At 42.4% G+C, this 20,898-nt stretch overlaps 1 protein-coding gene across 1 annotated transcript in view; it reads right to left on the reverse strand.

The window, feature by feature from the left end:
* Nucleotides 1–20,898, reverse strand: part of VWC2 (von Willebrand factor C domain containing 2) — a 112,996-nt gene that overhangs the window by 64,633 nt on the left and 27,465 nt on the right. Inside the window, exon 3 of the mRNA XM_084857702.1 lies at nucleotides 8,130–8,259. Within this exon, the coding sequence (XP_084713828.1) occupies nucleotides 8,130–8,259 (130 nt within the window). The remainder of the gene's footprint in view (nucleotides 1–8,129; nucleotides 8,260–20,898) is intronic.

Genomic DNA, 20,898 nt, shown 5'->3' on the forward strand with positions numbered 1-20,898 from the left:
GGGATCCAGTCTCTCCCCCACCTCCATGCTCTCACACTGCAATTTAGAGTTAAAGCTAACTTGAGGGTTGTTCAGGTAAGGACCTGCTTAGTTTTGTTGTTGGGAGTTTCAATCAGCCTAAGGGCTCCTTCACGCCGGGCTTTTATCCTGCGACTGAGATTGCTCCTTTGCGGACGTTTGCGGGCTCATTATATGATGCAGCGACCCTCCTGCACTAAATGCCCTTTGTTCCGTTTTCAAATAGCTTGCAAATAATGAGCCATCAAATTACCCTGCTGTGTTCCGCTTCAGTTCCCTCCGTCAAAAGAGTTAAAGCGGCAAGAAGAGGCGCGAGATCAATGAAAGATAATGGAAGACTCAGATACGGGGAGAAGGAGGGGGGGTTGCTTTATTTGCTATCGCTATGCTTTAAGGCATGGTATTGTGTATTGAGGAAATTGTGAAAGAAAGTAGGAATATGAATACTGGGAATCAGCCTAGTCCAGATGGGTTTCCAACTGAGTGGTATAAAACATTTTCCAACCTGTTCGTTCCAAAACTTCATTTTATAATTGTATTTTTTGGACCAGGCTCCCTTTCTTCATTGTTAAATGATACTTACATTACTGTGATTCCTAAGCCTGGCAAGGATCATACTTACGGTGCTACTGGGCTATTTCATTAATTAACATAGAATTCAAAATATTAACTGCAATTCTGGCTGACAGATTGCAAGACTATATCACAACATTGGCTTGAACAGTTCAGGTGGGATTTATTAAACACAGGCAGGGGGCAGATAATCTCAGATTAGATGTGGACCCTATAGCTTTAAACACGGACAGAACAAAACAGACAGCTACTGTTTCTTTGAACGCTGAAAAGGCCTTTGACAAAATTCATTAGAAATTTATTTTCATTACGTCGAGTAATTTTGGCTTTCCTGCAGAATTTCTGAAATGGGTTAGAATTTTACATTCATCCCCAAGAGCTAGAGTTATAACTAATGGTCTTTTTTTTTTTTTTTTGGCTTCTTTTCACTTGGGATAGGCACCAGACAGGGATGTCCACTTTCTCCTCTGATATTTGATTTATGTTTGGAACCTCTGGCTTGTGCTCTTAGACAGACTAGTCGTATTCACAGTTTTGTGTATGATAATTTATAATTATTCTTTCTGTTGATGATCTTTTATTGTTTATCTTGAAACTTCAGTCATCTGTTCTGGCTTTGAAGCAGCTGATTAATACTTTTGGTAATTTGTCTGGCTATTCAGTTAACTGGTCAAAGTCTGAACTGATGCTGACTGGAGATACTATATCTTGCAGTGTATTAACTAACTGGCAATTTTGATGGTGCCCAGATGTTATTACTTATATGGTAATACGTAATTATTATACGTAATTATTAATAAGTAATAATTAATAATTAGTAATAAGTAATAATAAGTAATAAGTAACTGGCAATTTTGATGGTGCTCAGATGTTATTACTTATATTCTATCTTGCAGTGTATTAACTAACTGGCAGTTTTGATGGTGCCCAGATCCTATTACGTATTTGGGAATACTCATTCTCAGAGACATATCTCAAATGATCAAGCTCAGTTTGAATAAGCTGATTAATGTGATCTCACAGTTGAGTTTGTGGGGTACGGTAAATACTCCCAAGATGAATTCTTTACCTCTGATTGTTTATGTTATACGTGGGATTCCATGTTCTACTACTGACAAATATTTGTAAATTTGGGTGTGTGTGTGTGTGTGTGGGGGGGGGGGGGGAGATATTCCTTCCTGCCACAAATATCCTTGAAAAGTATGTAATTTCCAATTAAAGAAAGTGGGTTTGGTTTCTGGGTCTTGCTTTATATAATCGGGCCTACTTGCTGACCAGTACTAAGCATTAGTCTTTTCCACTTAGATCAGATTTTCCACCTTGGTCAGTTTTGGAATCTTCTTATCTGGATCCTCTCTCCAAAATGGATGGTATTAGTTTTTCAGTACATTAGGGTTCTTCCCACAGTTACGGCTGTTAGAGACGTGTGGTGTATAATGTCATGTCAACTATATTTTGAGCCATGAGCAACTAATTTTCCCCATGTGTGAAGATTTCCCTGAAGAAACCAAAACCCCCAGTTCTCCAGTGCAGCATCTGAAGGCTACCGAGAGCTGCTCGCCCACCCCAATTTTGCTGCATCTCAGCAATCTGCTGCAGAGTTATTGCTCCCACCCCATTTTTCCCCCATGTGTGCACTTTTGCTTATTGCTTCCACCACCACCCCTTTCTCCTTCTTGCTCGTAATGAGAAGCTCCCATAAACCTAAAAGATCATTACTGCAATAAAGCAGAGAAGGGACTTTACATAACAACAGAGAAACTACAGAACACCAAAGAAGCACAACATCGCAATAGCGATTTAAGAGAACATTGGAGAAGCAAAAGAATGGGGCAAGTTACTTAACTTAACATTTAACCCTTTCACTGCAAGGGAGTGAGGCTTATCTCTTACTTCTGAGTAAACATGCACAGAAGGGGGGAATATATTAAAGATTAAAAGCAGACTAGCTAAGGTGAATGAGTGTCCCCACTACTGCGGTAATGTGAGGGGTCGCTGCTGTGCTCCTGGGGGTTTTCTCAATGGGAAAAACTACTTCCATTGGGGAAACAAGAGGGAATGGGGTATCCCACCCCTTTGACCACATTACTACCAGGTCACAGAGGCACGCCCAGGATTTAATGCGGGTGCGGGGGACACGGCACACTGTGGTAAAACTGCCAGGGAGTCGCTTTCATTAAAAAAAAAACTGAGTAAAAAGAGTTTCAGAAAATGTGGCATTTCAAGAGGGAAGCGGCTGGTTGGCAGCAGATTGGTGACGACGTCATCTGTCGCAAAGGAACTCAAACTGCTCTAACTTTGCACTGAATCGCTCATGAAGACAGCCACTGTGTTTCTTTTAAAAAAGACTGTATAGGAGCTCCATTATATGCATTTGCATGCAACATGCATTTAGCCTTCTGTTGTAGGAAAGAAAAACATAAATACAATGGATGGCTTGGATACAAGATCAATTCTACAGGGTCCAATATGTATCTGGCATAGCAGAAAACTTCTGTTTTTTAATTCTTTGTTCATTATCCAAGAAATTTTACGACAAAGGATTTTCATCCTAGGATACTGTAACTGTCCAGTTTTTTTTCTTTTCTGCCCCATGCCAAGTACTGTTAATTTGTTAATCAAATTATCCCCAGGGAAATAATTTCAACTACTATGTTAGCAGAGCAATCATACGGGCATCTAACCCATTTCTCCCATAGGCTAAAGAGTATTAAAAGTGTTTTGGCTGTTGTCAAAAACAAAGCAAGTCACCACGTCTGGGAACAGGTTGAAACTGTCTCATGAGCTTTGGTTTACTGGCCCCCATCCAGTTCATTACTAGGCCCAGAAACTGATTCAGCACTTCCACTGCCTCACCAGAATCCGATGTAAAGGACTTGTAGAGTTGAGGGTCATCAGCATATTGATGGCACCCAACTCCAAAACACTGGATGACCTCCAAAAAGTTGTGTTGCACTGCATATCTATAGGCACTTATATTCCAATGCTAAACAAATTGACTGGTGAACTATTTGTCATTTTTATTGTATTCTATTCTAATTTTCTCAAGTAGTGACTGAGTTCCCCATCCCCATTCACTGGCAGAGGCCCATCTCAGTGAAAGGAACATGTCTATTAACTGTCCAGAGCGTGTGGAGTTTCAGGATATATCTGATGGCTACTGCTGAGCAGCAACAACAAACAAGTCTAGTTCTCGCAGGCCCAGCCCCGTATTAGTGGGAAGGGGGATGAAAGGCGCCTGCCTGCCCACAGCAAAAGCAGGAAGCCATCTGGGGAATAAAAGGTGAGGCCCCTGCTCCTCCAGATATTGAAAAGTGAAGACTGCCTTCTCAGCCTCAGAGGTGACAGGTGAGGCTTTCCCTATGCTAGCTGTCCTCTTCCTTTTTTGGGGGGGAGGGATTAATTTTTCCCCAAAATGTCACTCCCCCCCCCCAAACCGCCTCCTTTTAGGGCACAATCCTATTGAGATAGATGGTCACCTGAAACTTCCTCTGAAGTTGGAGGCAACCGACTGTCTGATGCAGGGCGGCTGAAGGGGAGGAGAGGATTCCTTCTGTGCTCTGGCTGCCCTGCCGTTTTCCTTAGATGCCCGATTTTGGGCGTCTGAGCACGGCTTCAGGGAGGGGGCGGGAACGGGGCTGGAGACCGCATAGGAGGCTGTCTAAAACAGCTTCCACGGTCTCCTCCCTGCCCCCTCTTCACTCTGTCCGTCCTCCGTGTTATGAGCATGGAAAGGCACAGAGACTGGCACAGCCGCTGTGGTTCTCTCCACCCTGGCTATGAGGGGAAGGGGACAGGGAGCATAGTTTCCTGTCTATGAGCTCGGAGCTGGGAAACCAAAAAATCCTATCTCCCCCAGATGCTGTCTAGGGGATATAGGATTGCTCTTGTAATTTTAAATTTTCCAGAAATGTTTATGGAAATAGTTGTGTGCCTCTAAGCATTCCTGAAATAATAAAACTGAGTACCATGGGACTGGGCTCAGACTAGTGTTTTATCTTAGACAGAAATGAATGCCTAATGGTGAAAATAAGTACTAAATTGTGTCTTATCTGCTTAAAACACAGGCTCTACAGCAGAAGTGGGCACCTTCTTCAGAAATTCAGGCTATTCAATCAGGTGCTTGAGCAGTATGTATTTCCAGTGTAACTTCCATGAGGCTCCATAGACTTTCAACAGAAAGCTTTGCTTTCTTTATGAGATGCCAAGGTATCAAAAGGCATGGATCAGCAAACTGTAAAACCGGGCAGTTCCATGGCAAACTGATATTAGCATAAGGGTGATACCTCAGGAACAAGCCATAAATCCCATACTCCTCATCTCCCCCACAATAAAGTCCTCCAGGTGATGGTAGACCAAGCGTGTTGTTATTGTCAAAGATAAAGTGTCCTCTGCATTCATAGCAATGAACAGCAATGGGCACCACATTTATAATAATTTTAGATATTATCTTTACAGTTACATAACTTCGTCACTCTACTGCAAAATGTATGATTAGAGCATCCTTTTGTAGTGTCTTTGCAGATCTTGCCAACGTTCATAATTGATTTGTTTTGCTGGTGCAGGGGCCTTCATTATGTATGTGGATATAACTTGCCACTGAAAATTTGACCAATAATGTCCAAAAGGTACCTTTATTTTAAATAGAATTTAATTTAAGATTCTGAAGCCTCAGTTTCCATTAATAAATTATTCTCTTTAATATATTATGAACTTGAAAATCATGGACTTTTCTTTAAAGCAAGTAGAGGCAAACTTATGGAAAGGACTTACAAGAAAAATAAATGAATAAATATTATAATGTGTATATATAGTAAACTTTGATAAAGGAACAACTATGGCAACGGAATGGGGTTGATTTTTTTTTACTTTTTTTTACAGACAGATAATGTCTAATATAATCTAACTTCCCATCATTGAAGGCCTAAATATCCTGTCTATAATTAAATCAGCACAGCTTATGTGGAGGTGTGGCATTGCTGGTGGTATTTTATGTAAAAGATAAACAAGTTAAAAGCCGTAGATGGTCAAGACTGCCCTTGTAATCTGTTGAGTTAATATTAGGGATGTGGATCGGATTCAGACAAAGTCTGAAGCCTGAGCAGAATTGGATCACTTCAGTCCAGTTCTTTTGGGTCCTGAGGCAAAGCAGACTTCCTTCTGAAGCCAACTGTCATGTCCCCCTTGGAGGAATCCTCTTGAGAGGATGATCTCAAGCCTCCTGAGCCAGATGTCCTCAGGGAACAAATCACTTCAGGGGATCCTGGGCCTGACTAAGAAGGTGCTGGGCCCTCAGGAGAGAGGGCTTCAGATCACCCCTCTTGAAAGGTGGAAAGCTCTGCTTCCAAGTCAGAGGGGGATGATGAGCCACCACTCAGCTTCCAAGAACACCAGTGCCTGAAGGTATAGGCTAAGAGCTTGGCCTGGTGAAGGAGTGCCCACTTGCAGAAAAGGTCTCCTCAGGAATAAAGACCTTTGTGAACAAGGCCCTCCTCATGAGTAGGACTTTTGCCAGGGGGCTTCTAATGAACTGCAGCTGAGCCTTGGGTGGGGCTCTGGAAGCTCTGGCTATATAAGCCTTCAGTTTCAGTTACTTTCAGCTCTGGCATTCCTGACTTCTGCTTGCCTCTGCTCTTTGGACTGCATTTCTGTTTGACTACTCTTGCATCTGTGCATTGAGGCTCCTCAGCTTCACCTGTCTAGCTGCACACACAACAGGTAGCATTTCAGAACAAGGTACCTTGGAGGTCCTCATTTTCAACCTCCCACCTAGAACCCTAAGTTTGCCTTCCAGGACCTCCATGTCATTGATGCTACTGTGCTCCATGACCATGGACTCCACTCCAGCACTATCTACCTGGCTATCTAGATATGTAGGACATCATCAAAGTTCACACCAGGTAGGCAAGTCACTGTGTAGTCTACATGCCAATCAAACGCAGGTGTCTATGTTTCTAATAATTTAATCACCAACTACCAGGAGACCACCACCACCCAGGGGCATATCCTTCACATGGGCCCCTTCTAAGGGATCATTTCCTCTGCCTCAGAGTAATACCCTCCTTCCCCAAGACACTCATTCTCTGTGATAGCAAAGGAGGGGGATGCTGGTATCCTGTCTCCACAGGCCTTGTTCACCAACCTCTCTCAGCTTCTCCAGGCCTCAAGGGAACAAACTTGTTCCCTGAGGGTCAGAAGCTCACTACCCTGAGGAATTCCTCCCATTGTACTGTCTTGAGATGGAGAATTTGTCCCCAAAGTAGTGTACATCTCTCATTATCAAGAAGGATTGAGAAAGAGAAGGCAACAGCAAGAAGAGGCTGAAAATTGTGGCTGTGTTGGTAATAAGATTCTAATGTTGCTAGGGACTGTAGTGGTATTATGGAGAAAAGATCTGGTGGACATGTAGGATTACACAGTGATGGACTACTGTACATATGTGTGCAGGTTGGAAGATATATATTATATTTATGGGCAATGGAACACATGGACTATAATGTTTGGAAGCTAGTGATCCTTGACAACATGTTGCCATGCTAAGATTTAGTTGTTGTTGATGTGCATATGCACAAGGAGGATTAATGCAAATCATGTGGAACAGGATTGTTACATGTGACATCACATGTCTCTATATGTATAATCTGTAAGTACAGTAACATGTTCCTGTAACGTGTCTATGGTTATGATTATGTGTTCCTGTTATATCTCTGTGCTTTATGGTGAGTATCTCTGGTGTGAGCGAGATGTGTGAGAGGAAGAATGGTGGATTTGCATGTGTGTGTTGATTGGCTGAATGAGTGAAGGGGGAGTGTGTGTGTGTGCTATATAAACTGTGCTGTGTTGAGAGAGTCAGATAAGATAGGGAATTGATGTGAGATGATTTAGATCAGAGACAGGGACTAGGAATGAGGGATAAGATCAGAGTTAGGATTTGTGATGAGGATATACAGAAATAGGGTTAGGATTTTAGGATTGAGAACAGACAGAGAGCAGGAGAGAAGTCTGTGGTGATTCGTGAAATGACCGTTTGAGAATATGGTTTGAGAGAACATATACTGATAAAGCCATTAATAGTTACCTGTTTATTATTCAACAACTTATTTGCTATAGTTAATAAAGTTTATTTGTTTAACCAAATCCTATGCATTCTGCTTTGGGCTACCTAAGGGGAAGGTATAAATGGAACAGTACATGGTTATAAGTAAAGTCTGTGTGTCCTTGCAGATACAGGGCTGAGTAATGGGTTGGCCCTAAGCCTTAAAGGTCCTGGCAGAAGCGAAACCCTGTGTGTGTGTGTGAGAGAGAAGGTGGTTCCTGCTGGGGGTGAGAAAGAGAAGGGGAATTCTCACTAGGAGAAAGCAGGAACACCACATACACATCACCCAAAGCAAGAAAAATGTAATTTTGTACAAAGAAGGCACATACCTGTTAAAACTAAACTTTTGTTAATATTTACTGGCAGTTTTACTTTAATTGTTGCTAGCATGAAACAAAAGCAGACTTTAGTGCCTTCTACTGAAGCTTGATCTGTTACTTACCATTTTTGCAGATGGGACAGCACTGATCTGGTTCATATACAGGGTCCACACAGTCAGTTTGCGGACAAGCAGACACCGTGCACACGACTTCACCATTGGCTTCGCAGCGGCATTTCTCACAAGGTGAAACCTGAAATAAACCCAACTATATTTTAGTCCAGGGGTTGGTAGACATCAGGTTTGAGGATCTACTTTGTGTACATTTTTACTAAACCCTAAGGTCCACCAACCAGAAACAGGTGCAAAACAGAGCCTCAGGTGTGTGTATTGCAGAACCACATGCAAAATGATGTGTCAGGGGTTGGAACCAATGACCTTCTACACCCACCCTATGAGTGGGAGGTCATAGGTTCCAACCCCTGACCTACCATTTTGCACTCACCCTATGACTGGGAGGACTGGCATATACAAGTACACACATATTGAAAGGAGGGTTATACATTCATAAAATAGAAAGATAAAAATACAAATCAAAATCTGAGTTGCTACCAATCAGGGATTCAAACAGTATTTCCTTTGGGGGAAAGGGAGCCTTTTGGTTGTTGTTAAACAACGGAAGTCAGAAAACCTTGCTAATCTACTTCATATCTTTCATTGATCTTTCAGTAGATCCCAGCCTACCTTCCGCCTACCACTGTTTTAGTCCAGTTAGTATATTCTCACTGGTTAGGTTGTATCTGCTTCGTTCCATGTCGTAACTTCCTTTGTTCTTCTAATTGTTTAAACAGCAAGTAAACATGCTGATCCCACATATTTCCCTGAGCCTGTGCACTAAATCCACTTGTGTGTAAAGATGGGTAGTATAACCTTCTCAAAATGTGCAAAGGGATGTGCAAAAGAATATATATGCTCAACATACTAAAATGTCTGCATGAAGATACTCCAGTTTGGACCTTCTTATGCAAAAATTTGAAAATATACTGACAGGAAGCACATGGAAGGAGTGCTTTCCTCTTAATAATGTGGCTTGGTTATCTTGTATGAGTCACGTGGAGCTATTGGCTTGGTTAGCACATAATGCTAACTTGTTGTTAATTTAATCCATAGTTAACCCACAGCTTGTTGCCCTATCCATGGTTTGTTTGGCAGATGAATTAAAAAAACATGGTTTGTTTTCTCAATCCCTGGGTTGTTTCCCTCCTTCATCTGTTCCACCCTTTTCCTCAAACACCTTTATGACACTGTCATGGCTTCACCACATCAGCTGTCTGCTTACCATTAGTCTATTCTACACAAAGGGCATGGAGTACTTCTTGGCTGTTCCCAGGACTGCTTGTAGCCTACTGAAGAAAGGATCCCTTCACCCAGCCCTAGGCAAAATGCTGGATGACTTGCATTCAAAGAAATTTAACCCTTTTTCACTGAGACAGTGTTGCAAAGGAACCGTTATTTTACCAAAATAAAGAAAATACCTTTCAACATTTTTGAAGTCCTGCTTTTCAATTAAAAGCTCATCTTACAGTAATGCACTCTCCCCCTCCCCCCACCAAATACTCTGATGAGTCCCATTTCCCACCCACACACCATACTAATTATTCCAAACTCAAACTGCTCCCTCCCAGAGCTTCTGCTGTATTACTGTAGGAAACCCTCACTCCACTACCCATTCTATCTTCCAAAATCCCACCTCTACCCTCTTAGAGCCAGGCACTACTGATAACATACCACTTAACAAAGCTAGTATCTGGCTCCCCTGTACCCAGTTACTAATTGTGTGTCAGCCAGCAAACCTTGGATTGATACACACCTGTTGCTAGTTCAGTTCAAACAAATAACACTCTACATGTTCATGTAATGAAATATTTTACTGGTTATTTAGGCTTTTCTGTAGAATTGCAAGTGAATCTAATCAGCTAATCAACACAGTAGAGGTAGCATAGATGGCAAGTGCATGCATGTGACTCTAATCAGCTAGTTAATGGGGAGCAGGGAGCATAAATGGCTAGTGGAACTAGTCCTTGAAAACTCCCTAGTGCTGTTAGGAGCCACTCTGAGCTGCTGGAAGGAGAAAGGCATTTGATTTGCCTTGCTGGTGTTGCTAGACAGACTTTGCCCTTCTATTTCTAGAAAACGGCAAGTGAGAGCACAGCTGCATGTAGAGAAGCTGGGCTTTTTTCTTTTTACAGTTCTTGTTCGCCACCCCTGTAGCCTGATGAAACAACCCATAAACAACACGTAGTTCTTGGTTCACGCATAATGACAATCCTTCATTTAAACAACCCAATAACAATCCATAGGTTCTCCTTCTGGGGTGTTTGCCATTAACAAACCATGGTTTGTTAACATGGCTGTATTTGCATATCACGTCAACCCAGAGCTCAACAACAATATCTTAACTTCACGTATGAACTAGGCCAATGTCTTACAAGCACCTTTCAGTGCACATTTTCTCAGCTTGTGGTACCTTGTGGTCTGCGTGTGGATAGTCCTGCCCTTAAGCAGGATGATGGACTGTCTGGCCTTTTAGGCCCTTCCAACTCTTTGATCTAGAGGGAAAATTAGAGCTTAGTCTAGCAGTTAAGCTCTACCTCTCGTTCAAATCTTCACCAAGGTTGGCCGTAGAAACCCTGTCCAAATGTCTGGAGATGGTGAGTGGCTGGATGGGGAGAAATAAGCTGAAGCTGAACCCTGACAAGACTAGGGATGTCAGAGAATTTTGCCACGAATCTCGGGGAGGTCGAATGCCAGCGCATTCAGCCCCACGAAATTGGTGGCGAAATGGTCTGCCCCCCCACACCCCCCCCCCAGGACGGGACTTACCTTGTGCGAATGTCCCTGGTGGTGGCAGCGGCCGGTCTTCCGACCGGCTGCCACCGCCACCATTTCCAAGTAAAAAACCCCCCAAAACAAAACGTGATAGGCTACGTAAAGATTTACGTAGCCTATCATGGCTAGATTTTTAAAAAACACCGTGATAGGCTACGTAAATGTTTACGTAGCCTATCATGGCTGAGTGAAAACCAAAAACCGTGCATACACAAATGGCGGCGCCCATGGGCGCCGCCATTTGCATATGCGCGGGTTTTTTTTTTCCACTCAGCCGTGATAGGCTACGTAAACATTTATGTAGCCTATCACAGCTGACTGCAGGGTCCCGGCTGGCCAGGATTCGCGGCGGGAGGGATGGGGCGCCTCCCCCCTGGCCAGAATTTCAGGGGGGGAGGGACACGGCGCCTCCCCCCCAGCCAGAATTTTTTTGGGGGATGGAGCGCCTCCCCCCCACTGCGAATCAAGTTTCGGGTTCAGGTAAGGGTCTTTCGTACATCCCTAGACAAGACCGAGGTACTTTTGGTGGGAGACAAGAGGAGGTTGGGGGATGTTGATCTGGTGTTGAATGGGGTACAGCTACCCTTGAAAGAGCAGATCCACAGCCTGAGGGTCATTTTGGACTCCCAGCTGTCCATGGAGGCTCAGGTGTCAGCTGTGAGCCAGACAGCGCTGTATCAACTCCATCTGATATGGCAGCTGCGCCCCTTCCTTCCCGACCATCTGCTCCCATCGGTAGTACATGCCCTAGTCTCCTCTCATTTAGACTACTGTAATGCGCTCTACGTGGGGTTACAATTGAAGATGGTTCGGAAGCTACAGCTGGTACAGAATGCGGCGGCTCGCCTGATTAAAGGCAGCCGCCGGAAAGATAACATCACTCCAGTGCTGAAGGAGTTGCACTGATTACCAGTTGTTTTCCGGGCCAAATTCAAGGTGTTGGTTTTGGCCTTTAAAACCCTTAATGGTTCTGGCCCAGCCTATCTTAAGGAGCACCTCCAGCAACACCAGACAGGCCGCTTAACAAGATCAGCCTCGGATGGCCTTCTCTCTGTCCCGTCAGCCAGGACAGCTAGACTGGTGGGGATGAGGAAGCAGGCCTTCTCTGTGTGGCCCCCACTATGTGGAACTCCCTCCCTAGGGAACTCCGCCATGCCCCCTCTTAAATGAGCGTCCGCTGCGCCTTAAAAACATGGTTGTTCAGAAAGGCATTTGGGGTGGGTTAGGGTATTTTTTAGAAATATGGTATTTTTATAGTAGAATTTTGTTTTAAACTGTTCTGTTATATATTTTGTACATCGCCCAGAGTGGCTGGATGACCAGCCAGATGGGCGATTAATACATTTAATAAATAAATAAATAAAAATAAACACAAGCTCATTTATCTGAATATGAAAAAAGCACAACTGACCCAAAATGTCATTGAGGGAGGGTGGGAAATACTACTTCGGGGGGGGGGGGGATGAATTACCCTGTTGGGAAAAATGTCAGCCTTTTCTCATCCAGCAGAACAATCCTATACATGCATACTTCAATGTTCCATTGTGTTCAATGAACCTTACCACCAGGTAAGACTGCATAGGATTACAGCCTAACCTGTTAATTATACTCTAGCATTTAAACCTAAAATTATGCACTTTGGATTAAAAGTATGAAACTTGGCATACTTATACAATGACCTATACTAAACATTTTTTGATATGGATCCCAGTAAGCAGTGCCCCAAGAAACTGACAAATGTGTTGTCTTTTATTAACAAACCAGGACAAAAACTCTTGTTATAAGTGATTAATAATGCTGAATGTGGTTTTGTTTGGCAAAGGCTATGTGAAGAGATGACAAATATGTGGTAGATATGCAGCAATCACATAGTTCAGTGTGTGTTATCACAATTTCTAGAAATCTTACCCAGGGCTCCTCCTGTCATACAACCAGGTGAAACGATATGCTTAAGGAAACAGGGGAATGCAAGATCCAGAATGCTTTGTGTGGTCACCCACACCTCCAGGCCACAGCACTGCTTCTGGCCCAATGCTTTGGGCACCAGACATTGTCAAGTGCACTGTCACCATGCCAATAATAGCCAAAATATCCATAAATGAATAAGAAACCAAGTGTGTACACTCCAACTATATTTTAAGGCACCCCAAATCGTATATGCAAGCCTCAGGGAGAGTGGCTTCTATGAGGTGCTACAGCCTCACATGTGGGCCAATGCGTTGTTGGCACCTGCATGCCAATAATACCCAATGTAGTAAAAACTGCATAAAGAACTGGGTGTATCTACCCTGAAGTAAGTGTTAGACCAACCCAAATCAAACACCCCAACCTCCAGAGGAGGGTTCTCTACGAGCCGGCTTACCATCATATTTGTCACTATCCTTCATTGGGGTACAAGAGACCTTTGCCTCCATGCAAATACCATCTAATGTATGCAGAAAGGAATATGGAAGTGGAAGTGTGCACCCCACAATAAGCTTTGGGCACCCTAAACCCAAACGCCAAGGAGAGTATCCTCTATGAGTAGCATGCCATCATGTCTGACCCAACTCTGTTTGGCCGCAGAGTCTATGCCCACTTGGTGTAATATGACCTTGTTCTTTGCTGAGAAAGGCAAAAGGTTAGCTTAGGATACATGGAATATATTTCTAGAAGTCACAGTTGCACGTCTGACACTGGCAGAAGCCCCAACACATAACCCTGACAATGCCATGGTGCTGATTGGAAAGATCTGTAGTACTTCTCTATCATTGTGCAAAGTCAATGAAGCAACGCAGCATCTGTTTTCAAGATCATGATCCCTGGAAAATAATCCACCAACATATGAAGTTCTCCAATAACACACAATACATATAATCCGTCAGGAAAGGTATTTCAAAGAGATACTAAGTTACCAAATCCTGCAGACCGAGGTTGAGAAGAAAGATGGATCTCAATGGCAACCAAAGTGGACAACTCTTGGCAAAGCTCAGGAAAAGTGCTATGAACTGATACACTGTAACTGTAAGAAGGCATGAAGAGGCCTATACAAGTGCTACAGTCCCACTTTTAATTGCACAGCTCTTTGCCACCATGAACAAAACTGTTTTCAGGAATAATTTAGCTTGAATAATAGTGATGACATTATATACTTCACAGAGTGACTTTATGCCAGAAACTGCCAGAAACCCTTGCCAGCATGACCAATGGTCAGAAATTCTGGGCGTTGCAGTCCAAAACATCTGGGGATCTACTTTTTTGCCAACCCCTGGCATAAACAGATCAAAAAGGTTTCTAGTTAGGGTTGAGCCATAAAATAGGTACATGACCATGACCATATTTATGTCCCACACAGTATCAGTTTGCACATATAACCAAGATATTTGCAAATTTATTAATGTTTGGTGTTAATATTAGGTCAATGATGGATACAAAACGGTTTTTCAGAGACAATATCTGGAACGGTTTAACAGTGTTTTCTAGTGAACCATTTTTAATTTTTAAAAATTAAATGAGAACAAAAGGCAAAAAAGAACAACAGATGTCAAGTTCAATACGTTTATGAATGTAAGGTGATAATCCAAGTTAATTAAGGATACGAACTTAACATTTAATATATACTGTAACATAGTTTATAATATATTAAGAAAAAGAAAAGAAAAAATATTCTGGAAATATATTCTCTCAAAGCAAACAATTAAATGAAAGTAGGCCAAATTGCTTGAAAGTCCTCCTCTTTATCACTCTGTAGAAAAAGAACCAGTTCAAATTTCAACAAAGAACAGACATCTGCTATCCAAGTCAGGAGTAGATTTGTCCCTCCAATGCTGTATAATAATTCTCTTGGCTACGCCATATGCCCAAAGAATCCATACGTCCTGATATAAGGATAAATTCCATATTGGAGGCCCAATTTATCCTGCAAAAGGAGTATTGACCTATTTTAAAACTAGAGTTCTCTCACAGTGTAAGCTTGAGTAAAAGGGCTCAAACAATACCTGCAACCCAGTACTTTCCATATACAACTCATGGCATGAAGCACTGTTATTAAACAGATCCCCAGACAAATACGGAGCCTAGTGTTTGCCAAGGTTTCAGCAGAGTCAAATAATCACTTTCAGGTTGTGCCCAAAGGGCAACTGAGTACTGGGAGTCTTTATTCCAGCCTGAAACAGAAGCTAAAATATATGCCCAATGATAAGCTTGTAAATGTGGAAAATTAGACCTAACTTATCCTATAAGTAATTACAATTTATGTAATGAAAATCTGGGTGGGTATCCTTGCCAAAGAAAATTATTGAATAATTTATGAATTAACTTGATAAGATGAAGGTACAGAGATAGAAAGACCTCTTAAAATATACATCAATGTCGGAGTAACATTCATTTTGATCACATTTATCTTGCCCCAAATATGCAAGGGAATTCTAAATCACCTATAGTTGTATCAAAAGCCTTTATAAATTTAAATTGACTAAATGAGAAAAGTTCCTGGGATCTAATTTGCCAAGGCAGACAAAATAATCTGGACACCACTTAAAACTCCCACGTCCTAAACCTATCGGCAGTCCTATTACAGCCCAGAGGAATCAAATCTGATTTGCCCCACTATACAGAGTAACCTGATAAAATGCCAAACTTTTGAATTAAAAAATAAGACTGGGAATAGAAACATTTTCCTTATCAATAAAACATAAGGTGTCATCTGCATACAAAGCTATTGTATACCCAACCTTACCTAGTAAAATACTTTTGATATTTTTAGGGTTTCTAATAACACAAGTAAGCAACTCTAAGATTAGATTAAAATGAAAAGGGGTAAGATGCACCCTTGCTGTGAACCACTTGCATGCATATCCAATATTTAAAGGGATGTTATAGAGTTTCATGTTATATTATGAACATGCACACTCCATGGTGTGTGTGTGTGTGTGCGTGTGTGTTTCTATGCACATTGCATTTAAATTTATCATCTAATTCTACTGGGCCCTTACAATGACCACTGGAACATTCTTTCAGTGTAGAAAATATTTATTTCTAAGCAAAAAGAATAAAAATTAAAACTCATTACTTTCAAAACAGAAGTAGATTGGGGGGGGGGGCAGGATCCATTATCAGGAAATGTTTAAGTATTATTGCGTGTCCGTGGCATGTCTGATCCAAAGTGCACTATTTCGTAAAAAAAAAATCCTGGCTTCACTCTGCTATTCCTACTACATGCCCCCTTCTACCCACTCTATCCATCCTCATTTCTCCAAGTGAAAAGCATAAAACAAATCAACAACAGTTTGGTACAGTTGTGCATGGTGACTGATTGTGAATTGGTCCTCTCAGACAACAGTATATGGAACACCCAATTCAGATTTAAATTCCAGATGTTATGAAAAGTCAGCATTAACGCTGAAGTGTTCATATTTATACTCAGCCTGACTTCAAAGGGACTATTCAAAAGCACACAAACTATCACTGACCTTCTAACATATTAAATGTTGAGCACCAAAGAATGCTGAAGTAGCATATTCTCTACCTTGCTATGGATGGGCCACTTCTGTAGCAGAATCTCATCTGTGGAACTCCCTCCCTAGGGGATTAGACTAACTCCTACATTGTTTGCCTTTCAGGGAGCAGTTAAGATTTTCTTTGTTTTGTTCAGCATTTAATGATTGTTAATGAGAAGCTGATTGTTTGGTTTCATTCCTATGTATTGCTGCTTTGTTTTAAAGGCTGTTATTAAATTGTTTTAAGCCTTGTATTGTACACTGCCTTGAGGGCCTATTGGCTGAAAGGCAGGAAAAACCATGTTATACACACACACACACACACACACACTTGTCCGTATGTCCTTGATGGACTCGAAAATTATACATCCGATTGTTACGAAGCTTTCAGGATGATTTGTACCTCTATCAGGGATGGTTTGGTGCATAGTGAAAATGTAATCCCCCATCTTAGAACAAAATGGCGTCCAATCCAAATTTTTAAAGATGTACTGTTCAGTGTAACTGTTTGTATGTCCACAAAGACTGAGAAACCTAGACACTTGAAACTTGCCACGCAGACTAAGGGGATCTTACAGGTGTACACCTCAGGGTTATTTGTTTCTTAAAACGCATAACTTATAATTTATTTTAAAGTGTCTGTGAGATTGAAGCCTGCAGTACATGGCAGACTTTCTTAACCAGGACATAGTTCTGCAGTTCAGACAGTGTAAAGCCAGGAGGACGTGGTCTGAGTGAAAGAGTTATACGGTTGCACGGTTGCCTCCTCCCCTCTTCTGCTGGGAAGCCTTCCTCAAGAAAATGAAGTGGACAGACCCCTCCCTCAAGGGGCTATGGGGGTCACCATGGCAGGGGTTGTACCCAGGGGCCAGGGCAGGCATAATATGTCCAGCTCTGGCAGCTGCATAATCCAGAGCAAGTAGTCATGTGATAAAGAATAATTAACGGTTCTAACCTAACTTTGGTGATCTCACTAACTGCTATCACTGTCAGCTCCCACCTCTAACTCAACTAATTCTCTCTTCTATCCAAACAACTGCTTCAGCTCCTACTCACTAACTGACTTTCCCAAATGACACTAACTCCACCCATTATTCCATTCTGCCCCCTGCCACCAGCACATTTTGTCCTCTTTCCTCAGTCTCTTTCTTGAGTCATTCCATTTGGAGCAACATTTCTATGTAACATCTCCCCCCCCCTTTCTGCTAAAGCTATAACCAAATGTCATCAGCATGATTCAGACTGCATATCAGCTAAGTTAATCACATCTTACCCCTTGCTGTGCAGACCCCCCCCCTGAAATGCAATGCACAGACCCTTCCTTCAGGGGGCTATTGGGGTACACCATGCCACAGGCCATGCCTAGGAGTGCCAGTGGGCATGTCTTCACTCAGATAGAGCCAGCACAATGTCTCCAACTCTGACAGGTGTGTAAGGCTTTGTTGCATCAAACTAAGGGCTCTTCCCAAACCATGTGAACCTGGGTCCATTTACTAGTAAATAAATAAAAATTATTTGACAGGTTATTCACACAGCATTTCTCTCTAACACCACTGATTATACTGGGAGTCATATCATATACTTCCATTAAAATCAGTGGGACTTAAAACTGCTTACTTTGGCGTCATTACACCCACTATGGGTATCAATGAGGAAACTACAATAGGGATTAGAATGTTAAGTATTATTGCTGTGGGACTGAACATTGCCATTCTTCTTTTTCAACTTTCAGTGACTGGGCATTTATGCACACCTTTGTGATTCTCTTTTATGTCCACATCTGAATGTTGTTAAAGTGGGATAGGAAGTAGCCATTCTCAAACTGAATGTACATTTTACTTAATGTAGATATTAGATTCTGCAGATGCAGGAAACACAAAAAACAAGTGAAGTGCCTCATGCAAAAACTGCCACAAATGCTTACTACTCCAACTGTGTCTTCCCTCTGCTGGAGCCAACTTTCAAAGTCTCTCTATATCTATTTTCTTGTCTACCTTCTCCATTCTGCTATCTTTTCTTGACCTACTCAGTCCTTTAGCTCCATGGCATTTATTCACGTGTTGGCAGTTTCCTTAACGCTGCTCCTCTACTAAGAACATCCTCCTTTCAGTAACCTAGGCATCTGCCAAGTTCAATCAATCTCCCACAGTTAATTCTTTCAGTGGACCTTTCACAGATGTCTCTTTCCCTTCTACCCATGGTGGATTAATTTAAATCAAAGCACTTTAAATCAATGATTTGAGGGCTAAAGCATACATTACTTTAAAGACATAGGTAGCAGCGAAGGCTATTTTTTTACTCTAGGGAAACCACAGGGCTCCTGATCTGGATTGGGACCCTAGTGTGTGAGCAGAGGTCCTTCCACCCCCACTGCAGTCCTGATCTAGATCTGCACCGTATATATTGACAAATAGTGATCACTCTAAATGACAAAAGCACAATTCAGTACAAAGTTAAGTGTGCTGGATCGTGGGCCAAGTCTGTGGAACTTTCCAGAAGCGATGGTGATGATTAATTCTAAGCTGAATTATTTTTAAAAGCACTTCATTATAACTGAAATCTTAAAAAAAGATGTAAACTTAAAAAACTTGATACACACATGCATCATCAGTTGATCCACCCTGCTTCCAACCCTACAGCCATTAAGAAAACCAGACTTCAAAACTAACACAACCTGTTCTAACAACAGGTCTGTTCAGATTCTCATGTCACCTTACTCACGTTTCTATCCAGCTCTGGCATCCAGCTTTATTCAGAATAAATCCTGCAACTAAGAGAGATAAGCTCTTGCCTCACTTCTCAGTCAGTCCATAGACAACAGAAGATAATTTCTGGTATTTGGCTTCTGCCCTGTGTAGGGCCCCAGTGAGCTAACAGTAGTTTTACAAATGCTTAGAGATCCATAATGCTCTCTGCTTTGGTTCATTATTAATTGAAGCTCCTTGTAGTTAGGCCTTTTGGCTCATTAGATGAGTTGAAGGCCGGTGTACCTCCCCCTCAGCACATTCCATGCTAACAAGCTCTGGTACCTTTTATCTTATCAGAGCCTAGGATGTGCCTGAGAGTGAAGCTATGTTTATCTTAAGCTGCAGGTGTCCATGCTGAGAAAATTGTGATTGTCTTGCTTCTGCCAAATAGGCTATGCTGGGAAAGTTGTAGATGAACCCTAATTAATGCTTTCACCTGTCATATTACCTCACTGCTATGCCTGAACAACATGTATGACATAAAAATCATCTTGCAGCACAGCTCTTTGTTCAGAGCTTTTGTCTGATCCAACCACTGGGTATACCTGTGCGCTGTAAGTACTCAATAAAATATTCTTGTAAGCAAACCTGGATCTGACTTATCATTTTCTCAGCACCTCTAAATCTTGGAAGCCCACAGCCGGGGCATACACCCTGTAATACACCCTGTACACCTTCTTGGGTCAATACTCCAGCTGACAAGAGCTTCTTGCACTAGGCCACTCTTCTTTATGCCAAAGCAACCTGTCCTTTCCATACAGAGCTTTGAGGCCTTTGAATTGGGCTGCCAATTTCTAACCAGCGTGATCTCCTATCTCATGGCAAAGTTTGGTGGGCTCAGCTTTCCCTTGCCACAGTGCTGCAATGGCTCAAGCATTAAGATCATAAGAGCCATGCTGGATCAGACCAAGGAACTATCTCGTCCAGCTTTCTGTTCACACGGTGGCCAACCAGCTGCTCATGGGAAACCCACAAACAGGACATGAGTGAAAAAGCACCTTCCTGCCCAAATTCCCCAGCAACCGGTGTACATAGGCATACTGCCTTTGATACTGTGGAGGTAGCATAGAGCCATCAGGACATGTAGCCACTGACAGCTTTATCCTCCCTTGGACTAGGCAAATTTATTGAATGAATTTGTCCAATCCCCTTTTAAAGCCCTCCAAAGTAGTGGCCATCACTACATCTTGTGGAAGTGAATTCCATAGTTTAACTATGCACTGTATGAAGAAGTATTTCCTTTTATCTGGCCAGAATCTCCCACCAATCAGCCTCATGGGATGACCCTGGGTTCTAGAATTATGAGATAGGGAGGCTTTTTCTCCCTATGCACTTTCTCCACACCATGCATAATTCTGTACACCTCTATCATGTCACTGTCATTGTTCCTCATTAGGGATGTATGAAAGTCACTTACCTTTTCGAAGAGTGACATTCGCGGTGGGGAGGAGGCGCTCTGTCCCTCCCCCCGAAATTCTCTCTGGCCGGCTCTGCTCCGCAGAGATTCCGCAGAACCGCTGGCTGGGGCCGCCCGCAGCCGGACATCCGGCCGCTGGGCAGCCTGCAGGGCTGCAAATGGCGGCTGCCGTAGCCGCCGCCATTTGCGTCCCTGTATTTTGCCGTGATAGGCTATGTAATTATTTACGTAGCCTATCACGGCAAAAAAGCACCAAAAACAGCGAACACAAATGGTGGCTACGCCATTTGCGTTCCCTCCTTTTTTTGCTGTAATAGCCTACGTAAATATTTACGTAGGCTAAAACAGCAAAAAAAAGGGAA

The sequence above is a fragment of the Heloderma suspectum genome, chromosome 5 (genome assembly GCF_057233095.1).
Source record: "Heloderma suspectum isolate Gila_16-S chromosome 5, 16-S_ref, whole genome shotgun sequence".
NCBI lineage: Eukaryota > Metazoa > Chordata > Lepidosauria > Squamata > Helodermatidae > Heloderma > Heloderma suspectum.